The sequence below is a fragment of the Telopea speciosissima genome, chromosome 10 (assembly GCF_018873765.1).
Source record: "Telopea speciosissima isolate NSW1024214 ecotype Mountain lineage chromosome 10, Tspe_v1, whole genome shotgun sequence".
NCBI classification, from domain to species: domain Eukaryota; kingdom Viridiplantae; phylum Streptophyta; class Magnoliopsida; order Proteales; family Proteaceae; genus Telopea; species Telopea speciosissima.
In genome coordinates, this window is record NC_057925.1 from 29141380 (window position 1) to 29154139 (window position 12760).

Below are 12760 nucleotides of genomic sequence, written 5' to 3' on the forward strand. Positions count from 1 at the left end.
TCCAAATCATCCCCAGCCGTTACAGCTGCACTACCATTCCTTCCATGGCTCTGGACCGGATCTACTAAATTAGGCAATATTTCCTCCTCCTCCCCATCTTTCTTATATAAAGAATCCCTAGGATCTTGCCCATCTTCCAGCTCTTCTCCTAGCAAGATATTGTAAGAATCAGCATCCAGCATCAGCTCCGTTGGATCATAAGCAACTTCCTCTGTTAGATCCTCCAGCAAGGCAAATGCATTTACATGAACAATCTCCTTCCCCTTACTAGCTAGAATCTTGGTGGGAGAAATAGGAAGATTTCTTGGAGTGGTAGATTTGGATATCCCCAAAGATTTCGTCCCTTCTCTATAGGGAGAAAACGTGATCCCATTAGATCTGTTACCCAAAGTGGCGCCAACTTTTGAAATTTGAATCATAGCCCCATCACCACTGTGCATGGCCTGAGCACCACCACCAAGAGCAACTCCAGCCACCTGAGAGGGACATGCACCAGATTTCACCCTCCACTCTTTTCGGCTATTACCCTTCTGTGGAGCTTGGTTAACACCACATTGACTAGTGGTATGACCAAAAGTCATGCAACAACTGCAGCGGGGAGGGCACCATTCATACTTCACTTTTTGAAAAAAAACCAGCCCTTCATCATCATGGACAGCCACTAGATCTGGGAGATCATGAGTAGCTTCAATTTCAACACACAATCGGGCAAAGGAGAGCCGCGCCTTAGTCTTTGTCATTTTGTCAGTGGCAATCAGCTTGCCAGTAACACTAGCAATCGAACTCAAAGCCTCCACATTCCAGAAATGAAATGGAAGGTTGGGCAAAGTAACCCAGACAGGAATGGAGTTCAGTTCATGGCCCTCCTTCTAGGACTTTGACTTTATCTTCCTCCAAATTGAATCGGAAAACAAAGAATCCACTCTCTAAAAGATTAACATCCACGTGCCCAGATATACACCATTGTTTCAGCAGAACTTCCTTAACAAAAGAGAAACTTGGCCTGCGGCCATTGAAGTGCCCAAGAAGGGTGTTCTTCCATTTTGATAGTTCTGCCCGTAGCATGGCTGAAGAACATTGTGCAACACGCTTACCATCAATACAAACAAGCTCAATAAAACTCAATTCCAAACCTTCATTATTAAGAGAACTTGAAGAAGATTGGAAGAATGAAGCCCAGGACACCCCTTGCTTCACAGCTTCTCCATGCTTATCCACACTCGAGCCAGCCACTACAACACCACATCCCGAAGAGGAGGACCTCTCACTAGTAGCAATCTCCCTCGGCCAAGGAGGACCTGCCCCACCACCAAAACCACCCCCTGTTGGCCTTGAACCACCTCCACCATCCAAAGAACCCCTAGCTTCCCCCTCACCCGGATTGGGAGGAGGAAGAAGACCATCAGCCGAAGCCAATGGCCTGTTGGCCATCACCGAGAGCAAACACCTAGAACCCCACACTCAAAATTGCTAGAGCTTCTCTCTCCTCTAATTGTTTGGGGTTATTGGACCTTCCTCTATTTCTAGCCTTGCATGTTAGTATAGGATATATTATTAAGAGAGAATATTCGAAACAAGCATCTAGTGGAAAGACCGGTTTATCCGGACTAGGTGGGTGCCTAACACCTTCCCACTCTCGTAACCTGACTACTTACCTTGAATCTCTAACGAGACCATATGGAATCATGTAGCACTTTTCGCTGTTCCCGAATGGGGCTACACCCATTGGGTCCTAGGCCCTAATCCTAGGTGGCTACTCCATTTCTTTATGAAGTATGATCCCAATCCCCATGATGATATGTCGGAACAATATGTTGTTATTCATCGAAGCCAATCCTTGTCGCCATAAGGCTGAGGAACCCTCGTCCCGAGGACCGCGGTACTTACAATATCCAAGCACTTAAATTAAATAGAATCTCTGGCATGAGCAAACACAAAATAGGTATGGAAATAATAAAAGGAATTCTCTACAAAAAAGTCCTCAAGATAAAAGCTTGTAGTATGAGTTCTCTCAACTAATTGATAACTTTTTCTGCAAGGCCTCCAAAGAACATAAGCCATGTACAATACTATCACTGTTGAGAAGGCTATAGATGACCATGTCCTTGGTCCTCCCTTTGTGAATCCAATAGTTCCTCAAAGCACCCTCTCTAATGAACCCAATCTTATCAACCACCCTTTGAGATCTCAAGTTCTCCAAATCTATCAAAGCTTCAAGTCTGTCCAAACCTTGCAACTCACTAAATATTGAAGAGATCACCATCTTCACAGCGTGTGTGGTAAGGATCTTAGTTATCTCTTGCAACTCTCTCTCTATCTTCAACTTCAGAGAGAGAGATAGAACCGAAATACAAATAGAAATTCAATGTTGTATTCTATACCCATTACTCAAAAAAAAATCCATCCTAAAACAGATCATACAAAATTCCCAAAATTATACCAAAAAATCCATCAAAAATATACCCAAGACCCATTTCACAGAATCCAAGTACCCAAGTACCCATTAATCAAAAAAAAAAAAAAAAAAAAGTTGTATATAGATCGTACAAAATCCATAAAAACACATACCCACAGATCATTAAAAATCCCTAAAATCTATACCTAAAACAGAGACAGAGAGGCATAGAATCCCTAAAATCCATACCTAAAAAGCATATTTGCTCAAGAAATCCCTAATATCCATACCTTTTTGGCTGAATCCTTTCAATTATAGGGATGGTGATCCAATTCCTGTCAGATCTTCTCACGATAGGGATGACTGACCGAGAAAGAGAGAGAGAGAGAGAGAAAGAGAGAGAGAGAGAGAGAGAGAGAGAGAGAGAGAGAGAGAGAGAGAGAGCGAGAGAGGAAGCAAGAGAGAGAGGGAGAGAGAGGGATGAGAGAGTGGATTGACTAGGGATTTACCTTGAAGGTCAGAGTTGCAGGTTGGCGTTCTCCTCCTCTGCTCCTTCTCTTCCCCTTCTCTTCCCCTTCTCCTCTCCTTGATCGCAAAGTGCTTTCTCAAAACCAAGACCTTCACGAGTTTACTCGATTTTTTCCCCCGATAAGTTGTTCTCGTTCTTTATAGACCGTATCTGAGACAGTCTATAAAGAATGTTCTTTGAGTGATTAATAGCTCCAGTTCATTCTGAAAGACCAATAAAGCGACCCGACCAACCAAATACTTTTATATGTTTTTTTGTTCTCAAACAACGGAAGAACGGCAAAGAACGCCATTCCGACCATTACCAAACATAGCCTTAGTGAATGAGGAGAACACTATCCACATAATAGCGATAAAACACATGCTTTTCAAAATAAAAGAAGTGATTCAAATCATACAATTTATCATATAAAATAGATTTTAAATCATGCCTTTGAAACATCGAAACTCTACGTAACCCATAGCTAATTTTCTCAGTCATAAGAGTCTCAATGTGGCACTGCTATCTCATATAATATATCAAATCAAACACTGGGGACAAACTCAGGATCTTGGCTCAAAGAACCAAATATTGTGTTCCTACGGCATGGAAAACATGTTCCTTAATATATGCTCTGCCTCACCCCCCCGATTCACATGCTACAAAAATAGAAATGCAAGCATCAAGCTCTTGGCTCCCGGAACCAGAACAAAGTTCTTGGCGTCACGCTCTTGCCTCACTCCTGTGCTCAGCATTCCATCCCAACAACACAACCCCCTGTTGGAAGGGTTACAGTACAACAATGATAGTCCATCCATAATGCATAAAACCATATGCCTCATCATAATTAAAATCATAATGCTTAAATCACCATGCTTTAATCAAATCATAAAGTAAAACCATTCATGCATAGTCTGAATTTAAAACATGTTTAAAAACATCATGCATAGCGTTCAAATCATAAGTCTCTCATAAAACAATAAATCATGAAGATTTATAGAAAATAATATATAAGGGAATCGTGTAGTCTCACTCACCTTGATGTTGTTCCAAAATCGTTTCTGTTAACATTCAAGATACAACAATCCTCAAATACCTATGTCCATATACATGTATCCACTATTAGCACATTACCTAATCTAACACTATATAAACAAATACGTTTTCCTCCCTCTAAAAGTTCGTCTATACTCCTCTGACAAAATGCTACCAGAATTTACTTGACGAATGAAATCGGTATAGAAATACCTTTTCCGGCATTAAAAGATTCCAATTTTTTTTTATTAATATCAGTAGATCCTTTAGTTAACAATACCTAAAAATATCAGCTTCAAATTCCAAGTCGTTATTAGCGATTTACAATCCACAGGTTCAATACATAGATTCTGCCAAATTCTGCGCACTAAAACCATTAAATATGAAAGAAATAACTCCTGAATCCAATATACCTCAAATTTTATTTCACTTAAATTAGGAACATAAAATTAATATTTCTCCAAAATTCGGACTTGAAATTAACTCCCAAATTGGGTATCCAATCCTCTAAAGTACAATGTCCAGATTCATTATATTTCTGTACACAGTGGTAAAATGATAGTAGAATACATATTTTTAAATTCCAAAATATTCTTAAATTCTTATGAAATGATATACACTCAACAATGATCATGGCCTCCCAAATTTCAGTATTTTATTATCTTATCAAACGAAATCAAAATTGGGTTCCATATTGTGATCCCCATACGTAAATCCCAATTCCAGTATTTTATTATGTTATCGAACGAAATCAAAATTGGGTTCGTTGCCTTTAAATCCTCACATGCTTGTGTCATACTTGTGACGCTGTAACACCTGCGAGAACCGGTAAGTCCTTAAATTGGGTTCGTTGCTTTTAAATCCTCACATGCTAAAATCTCTCCCACACACGGAGGAATGAATAGCCAATAAAAACCCTTATTGGCCGGTAAGTCCTTAAATTGGGTTCATCGCTTTTAAATCCTCACATGCTAAAGTCTCTTGGCCTACTCACGCTCTCTCTCTCTGTCTCTCTCACAGTTCTCTTACACATCTGTTACAAAACCCTACAGTTCGCCTACACGTCTGTTACAAAACCCTAGTAAGCGTAGTGAATAGAAGAGGAGGAGAGCAAGAACGATTCGGTCTTCTATTTTTTACTGTTCTGGTTAGCTTTCCGCAGCTGCGCTTCTACATTTACGAGGCAAGTACTTCTGAGCACTTTTTCTCTTTGTCCATCTTTTTTTTCCTGCTGAAATGAATAGGTCGGTGTTTCTCTGTTGATTTTTCATGGTTTTATGATCAATTATTTTTATGGTTAGATTTCTGTTGAAGTGAATCTTTCGACGATTAGAGGGGGAGATTGGTTTATTGTTTTTCGATATTCCTGGTTTATGTTCTTGGATGCTCGAGGAATTATACTTTTTACATTTTTATCGTTTGCACGCTTGGGTTGTTTCGGTTTATTTTTTTATTTTTTCCTGAAAGCTGAATTTGTCTTCAATTTCTTGTGAGAAAAATACATTATTTCTGTAGTCGACCCCAAGTAGTTGGGAAGGGTTTCATGAGTTGGGTTGTATTATATTTCTTAATTGGTTTGTGTTTTAGGTTGGTTTTTCCATATTGGATTAGTTGCTCCGGGATTAGTCTCTCCTTAGTTATTCTGTTACGATTGGAAGAATTCACCCTCATAAACCAGTTATATATGCCCACATCCAAGTTCTTACGGGACCAATGTGAGACTATTGTACACAACATTACCCCACCCTTCCGGATCAGGTAGCCCTTTCTAGGTGGCTCCACCCTGCTCCAGGATTCTGTCCGGTGGCAGGTAGCCCCTTCCTAGCGGCTCACACTTTGGCACTAGGTCGCTCCTTTCAAGTAGCCAACCGCAAAGGACGGGTCAATGAAAGCACCAATGTTACGATTGGAAGAACTCACCCTCATAAACCGGTCTACAAGGGGAGGGAACCCAATGTATATATGCCCACATCCAAGCTCTTATGGGATCAATGTGGGACTATTCCAATTTATATTTATTTGTTTTAACCTTTTTGCTTTCAATATTTTGATGATTTCAGTTGTATTTTTGGTATTGAACTTGGTGTTCTGTAATATGAGTTTTATTTGGTCATTGAAGTTGATGCTACTTCTAACTGCTCTGATTCTTGCTGGTGTTTTGGGATCTGGGACATTGCTTTCTTCTTGCTGCTTAGTGATTTAGGACTCCTCCCCCCCCCCCCCCCCAAAAAAAATAAAACTCTTGTCTGGCACAGTATACAATGTTCACCTCCATAGAAGTGCATCTCTATCGATCCCTTTCATCATAGATTAGCCTTCTTTGTATGTTCATTGTTTGCTTTGATTTCAGTTTGAAAGCAATGACAAGGTTTGCTGTACAATTGGTGTGTCATTTCCTTCTTTGTTTATAGGTTTTTATGCTAATATTTCTTTGAAGTATGTTCCTTTTCCTCTACTCCTTAAAGTGCCTGTCTCCCTTTCCTCTGGCTTGCAATTCATAACACAAATTTTTTTGTTGGGGGTATATATCTTTGGCTCTTTAAGAGCTGATTATTTCAGCTGCTTTTTTAGGTTAATTCAGAAGTTTTGAAGTTGTAACTCTGATGTTGAATCTGGTCTGTACTTTTGTGATGCAGTTCCACGTTGGTTTAATTAGGATTATAATTTTAATTTTATCTTGTTGGAGTTAATGATAGGGGTTAGTAGAAGTTGAGTTTTGAGTTATTTTGTAATTTTTTTCTTTTATTCTTATTGATGGAGTCATAGATAGAGTTAGAGTTAGAGTCAAATTCTGTTTCAATTTTTGGATTGGATTAGGACTTCTTAGTTTGCTTCTATATAACAGCACGTACCCAATGATTCTTTGTTAGATTTTGGATTTTGAATGAGTTTTGAAGTTGCGCTACCTTCATTGGTTGTGGCATGGTATTAATGTTCCCCCTCTCTTCGTCTTCCCTTTCCTTCCTCCTACTACCAGCTATGATTCTTCTTTTCCCTTTCTTTATTCTTCTTCTTTCTTGTTCTTGCACTGTTTATTTTCTGCAACTAACCTATGGGCAGACTTATCTGGTACCTCAAGCTCCCTTGTTATTTACTCTTTGAGTCTGGGGTCTGGGTCGAAGAAAGTCGATCCCTGGGTGGCCAAAACCCGTAGAGTCTCTTTCCAAACGACATGTTCTGTTGTGAGAACTAAGTGAAAACAAGGAACTGATTTACCTTCTGCTGCTGGACGCCTGGACCTGAGTTGCAGATGTCTTATCCTCTTTTGATTTCTGTCTTGAACACCCATCAATTGAAGACTGTAGATCTTTGAGTAACCGAACCATTCCATGAGTTTCATCCCGATTGAAGGTCCCATTGGTGAGTTATCTTACCTGGTTCAAAGCAAGTTCTTCCGTCTTCTATCAGCCGACACAAGGTAGAAAACAAGTTTATGGTTGTACTTTTAATTCCATTATATATTTTCTTTTCCAATTTTACCCCTCCTTATTTAGTCTAGTTCTGCTTTGTCTTTATTTTTATTATGTTCCAAGTTGGTCCCTATTCTTTAAATCTTATTACTCCCATCTTGTCCTTTCTTAGCCTACATTAGTTACCCTTTACGAAGATTCCCTTTAATTACAAATCTGCCACTCTCTTATAAACTTCAAAATATTTATGGTCTTGCCACTATTGTTCTTTGATTTGTGTTATATAGCACTTGGGTGGCTCCCTAGCGAATTTTTATGACCCAAGTTCCAAATTATTTTATATTTCTATTCCTATTATTTTCTTCTATCCTTAAAAAATTAGATATTCTTTAGTCACTTTTGCATGAGCTCCACCCTGTCTAATTAGTAACAGAATTTCTTATGACCCTTAAGGGAAGAAAGGAGTCTGCCTGCAGAACTGGATGGCTAACAACAGATAAAATGAAACAACATCTGATTTCACTAAAACTTGTTCGTTACTAGGTTGTTAGTCTGCTTTGTCTTCACCTTTAAGTGTTTCATTGCCATCTATGATGATTTCCAATCAATGGCAGAGGCTAATACTTTGTAATCTTAGGCACTCCTGATTCTGCTTCTTCTACCAATCAAAAGGCTCTGTAGTGAGTAAATTAATTTGATAGACTTGACATCTTAAATACATTTGGATATCCAATTTCACTACCTTCCACTTCCAAGCACTTGCATTAATAGGACACTTAGATTGATGAGAAGCTGCAGTGATGGGTGTACAGAGTCAAGGCTTTGTCATGTTCACAATTGTGCCACTTTGCCTTGGTTGCGTTTTAGATGAGCTTTTGCTGAACCCAGTTACTTACAAAATGCAGGGCAGCGTATCAACACTGATATCTTATTCTGAAACTATGTCAAAACTGTTGTCTGGTGTTGAAGTTTTGCAGAGACTGAGAGTTCATAGTTCTTGAGTCACTGAGTTAGTGGATCCTTCTGATATCATCATGACGCTAAATTGTCGGCTTATTACATATTCATCAGATATCATAGATGGAGAGGCGATCTATGTTTCATCAAATTGCATTCCTATCAAGGCTGCAAATTTTGAACCTGCAGGGCATGCATTCCATTCTGCTGCACTCAAACTTCTTGGTTTTGGTGATGATGGAGATACAGATGCTGTTGACCAGAATAGTCCCCCTGACAAGAGACAAGATTATATGCCATCGTCTGATACATATAGCAGCAAAGGTAAAAAGAAATCTAGTGAGGGAATGCTTCAAGACCATTATGCCTTGTTGGGTTTAGGGAACCTACGTTTTCTGGCCACTGAGGAGCAGATAAGAAGAAGTTACAGGGAGGCTGCTTTGAAGCATCATCCTGACAAGCTAGCTGCTCTTCTTCTTGCTGAGGAAAATGAAACTGCAAAACAAGCAAAGAAAGATGAGATAGAGAATATTTTCAAAGCCATCCAAGAAGCTTATGAGGTCCTGATTGATCCTGTGAAAAGAAGGATGTATGACTCCACTGATGAGTTTGATGATGAAATTCCTACTGATTGTGCACCTCAGGACTTCTTTAAAGTGTTCGGTCCAGCTTTTATGAGAAATGGTCGATGGTCAGTTAACCAACCAGTACCATCATTAGGTGAAGAAAATACTCCATTGGAAGAAGTTGATAGTCTCTATGGTTTTTGGTACAGCTTTAAGAGTTGGAGAGAATTTCCACATGCAGATGAGTTTGATCTTGAGCAAGCCGAGTCTCGTGACCATAAGAGGTGGATGGAGAGGCAGAATTCGAAACTTAGAGAGAGAGCGAAGAAGGAAGAATATGCACGAATACGTACACTTGTTGACAATGCCTATAAAAGGGACCCTCGAATTGTGAGGAGAAAAGAAGAAGAGAAGGCAGCGAAGCAAAGGAAGAAGGAGGCCAAATTCCTTGCTAAGAAGTTGCAAGAGGAAGAAGCTGCTAGGCTTGCTGAAGAGGAGAGACGAAAGAAAGAGGAAGAAGACAGAAGGGCTGCTGAAGCTGCTTTGAATCAGAAGAAAGTGAAGGAGAAAGAAAAGAAGCTCCTGCGTAAAGAGAGGACACGTCTACGAACACTCTCAGGACCTGTTGTATCTCAACGTGTGCTTGATCTTATTGAGGATGATGTGGAGACTATTTGTATGTTATTTGAGACTGAACAGTTGAGGAGTCTATGTGATGAGATTGAACACAAAGAGGGGATTGGACGTGCTCAACTAATAAAAGATGCATTAGGAGGGAATAGAAATTCTGAGGAGCCAAAACAAGCTGAAAGGAATGCACGACAGAATGGGTCACCAGAAGTTAAGGGAAACGTGACTGTTGTCCAATCAAAGCAAGAAAATCTTTTAGGCAGCTATGAGAAAAAGGAGAAACCTTGGGGCAGGGAGGAGATTGAGTTATTGAAGAAAGGAATGCTGAAATATCCCAAAGGAACACCCCTTAGGTGGGAAGTTATTGCAGAATACATTGGTACTGAAAGATCAGTAGAAGAGATCCTCAAGGCAATGAAGACAGTTCTTCTACAGAAGCCTGACTCTTCCAAAGCTTTTGACTCATTCCTTGATAAGAGAAAACCAGCACAAACCATTTCATCCCCACTGCACATGAGACAGCAGGAAGCTGATGTCCCTGAGAAAGTTCCTGAGATAGTTAATTCCAAAAAGCCTTTGAATAGCAATGGAGCCCAGAACCACCCTGAAGCTTTGGTTGTTGCAAATGGAGCTTCTTCAAGTACCGAACAACAAGATGAGTGGTCTGCTGTTCAAGAAAAAGCACTAATTCAGGCTTTAAAAACATTCCCAAAGGAAACCAACCAGCGTTGGGAACGGGTTGCAGCTGCAGTTCCGGGGATGACAGTGATTCATTGCAAGAAGAAGTTTGCTATGTTGAAGGAGAACTTTAGAAACAAGAAAAATGTGGAATAGTTGGATTTTTTTTTCTTCTTAAAATGCAGTTCGGCTGTGTCACACTTTTACGGGAATTGTTTGGTATCTAGTCGGCAAGATTCCTTCATTTTGAAGATTAAATTAGCTTAAGCTACTTGGTATACAGAGTATTTTTCTCAGCATCGGCTCTTACATGTTGCACCACATGGTATCATATTTTTGAAAGATGGGAGTTATTCATATGAAATAACACAGTAGATTCTGGACTCTATTGTTAAAGGTGCTAATATCTTACAAAAATCCATCTCATTCTTTCTTTAGAGAATATTTCAATCTACCAAATTTGAGATGATAAAAGTTTCGGTGAGAGTTGACTTGTAAAATTAGCTGACTACATGTTTTAAAGTACTCTTTTAACAAAAACATCCTTCCAAGTTTCAGATGGCTCTATTATTTGTTGTTTTTTTTTTTCTGGTAATCTCTATTATTTGTTGTTTGAAATGTGTTTTTTTGTACGAGCTACCATATGCACTTTGTGACATTTGCTGTTTGACTTTCCCAGCCGCACACTACTTCCTAAAGCATTTCTGCTATATTTGCTGAACTACTAGTATGCTGGTGGTGTATCATCTTAGTTGCATTACCAGATTCATTGTTAACAGTTTCAAATTTTCTTCCACTCTATTAGATTGGAGAATCTAATCTGGATGCGTTGCTGTTGTTAGTTTAAAGGGCAAGAGGTCGCTGCTGGTTGTGTAGTGCCTGTACCAGCGCAGGGCCAATGAAAGCGTGCACATGGGTATCAACACAGTTGAGATTTTTTGTTTCAGAAGGGGCTGGGTGGTAATTTTATGCGTTCCTGTGTTGACGTAGGATCCACACAACCAGGTAGCATTCTTTTTCCCTAGTTTAAAACATGATCTTTGTAACATCTTCTTAATCTTCAAAGGCCTGGCCTGTAATCTCATCCACCTTGTATTACAAAGCACTCCTTGAAAGGCCCTCACTTGCAATCACTACTGCAAGATCTCATCCTTTTTTTTTAAACCAGGTTAACTCAGTGCCCTGGCTGGACCTTAGAATTTATGAATAAACAGAAAAAGAAATTAGAGAGCAAAAGGGGGGGGGGGGACATAGCCCCCCTTAACCCTAACCCAGATACCAAAAATGGGAATATTTTACTTATCCAAAAAAAAATAAAAATATAGATGTCTCCAATACCTTCAAAAGTGCCATTGATTTAAGATGTGATTCCCATGGTTCTAATACTATGGTAAATAACAGGATTGGATCACCAGATGACATAGTACTCATGGCACATTATCTCAAATCATTGGAACTGGTAGGATGAAACATTTTCTCTCTGTTGCAATATTCCTTTTGCTCAAATTAAAAGATTTTACATTGTACTGGAGTATGAAATGGATTTTATAGGCAGCATCTCGAGTCTGGATATCTCTAAGGTTGTAGTTGGAATTCGATTGATATTTCAGTGTTGCACACTGAGAGCAGGAACTAGAAACCCAACCCAATTTGAACATTATTTAAAACAGGATTTAGATTAACCCACCCTTGAAGCTAAAAAAATCTGGTTGTCATAAAGTTCTGGAGGGCAACTGGTTTGACAATCAGATGTGGTTCTCATGCAAAGGTTGAAAGGCTGAGATTGTGATACAATCTTGGTCACAGATCAAGCACCCAATCAGCATGAAGGGGAAATTCAAAGGAGTACCACAACACATCTCAGGCCCAGAAATGAATTACATAAGTCTTATAAATGGCTGGAAGGGTTTATTTAGTGGAATGATAATGTGTAACAGACTTCAGTTGTAAGGGTTTATAAAGACCCAGCGTGTGTAGACAAATACATAGAAAATTACGTTTCAAGTCCTTTCCCTAACTCTAATTCTGGAGCTTCCCTCCTGTGCTCGAAACAGGAGAAACACCCTTCCTCCCATCTCTTTCTCTGTCTCTCTTCTCTGAAACACCTTGCTGATTCTGCAGTTCTTGAGAACTCAGTATCAGATTGTCAAGGTTGAAAAATTCCAAAAGGTGGATCCCATGAAGATTGAGAAGGTGCAAAAGGGCAACGCTCTTAAGGCTGAAGGGATTGAACATGCTGTGAGGGATTGACAAAACTGAGCTCCCTCACCTTTCTAACTTCAGTGTTTGCTTCAATATTCCAGTTTATCAAATTATCTCCACCTTACTAGTGTGTTCTCCTCCGCCTTTCTGGTGTGATTCTATCGGTCGCTTCTTTCTATTTGGTTTTGTTTCTCTCCTCTCCCTTTATCCTTTCCTGCTGCTTGATTTTCTTCCCTACCATGAGCAACCAACGACCTTTACTCCCTGCTCCATCTTTACCACCCTGGCCTGGTTCTTTTAACTACCCTCCCCAAACCACCCCCCCCCATCTAGAACCCTATTCAAACCAAAACCCTCAGGAAACAGTAGAAGATCACCT

At 39.7% G+C, this 12760-nt stretch overlaps 1 protein-coding gene across 2 annotated transcripts; it reads left to right on the top strand.

The window, feature by feature from the left end:
• Positions 1 to 5425: 5425 nt before the first annotated feature.
• LOC122642760 (dnaJ homolog subfamily C member 2-like) lies at positions 5426 to 10567 on the top strand. Of its 2 annotated transcripts, none has more exons than XM_043836339.1 (2): positions 5426 to 5463; positions 8254 to 10567. In XM_043836339.1, the coding sequence occupies exon 2, from the start codon at positions 8383 to 8385 to the stop codon at positions 10333 to 10335; it is 1953 nt and encodes a 650-aa protein (XP_043692274.1). In that variant the 5' UTR covers positions 5426 to 5463; positions 8254 to 8382; the 3' UTR covers positions 10336 to 10567. The 2 variants fall into 2 exon arrangements, with proteins under 2 accessions (XP_043692274.1, XP_043692275.1); XM_043836340.1 differs by lacking the exon at positions 5426 to 5463 and adding an exon at positions 7816 to 8253 and having other exon boundaries at positions 8495 to 10567.
• Positions 10568 to 12760: the final 2193 nt, after the last annotated feature.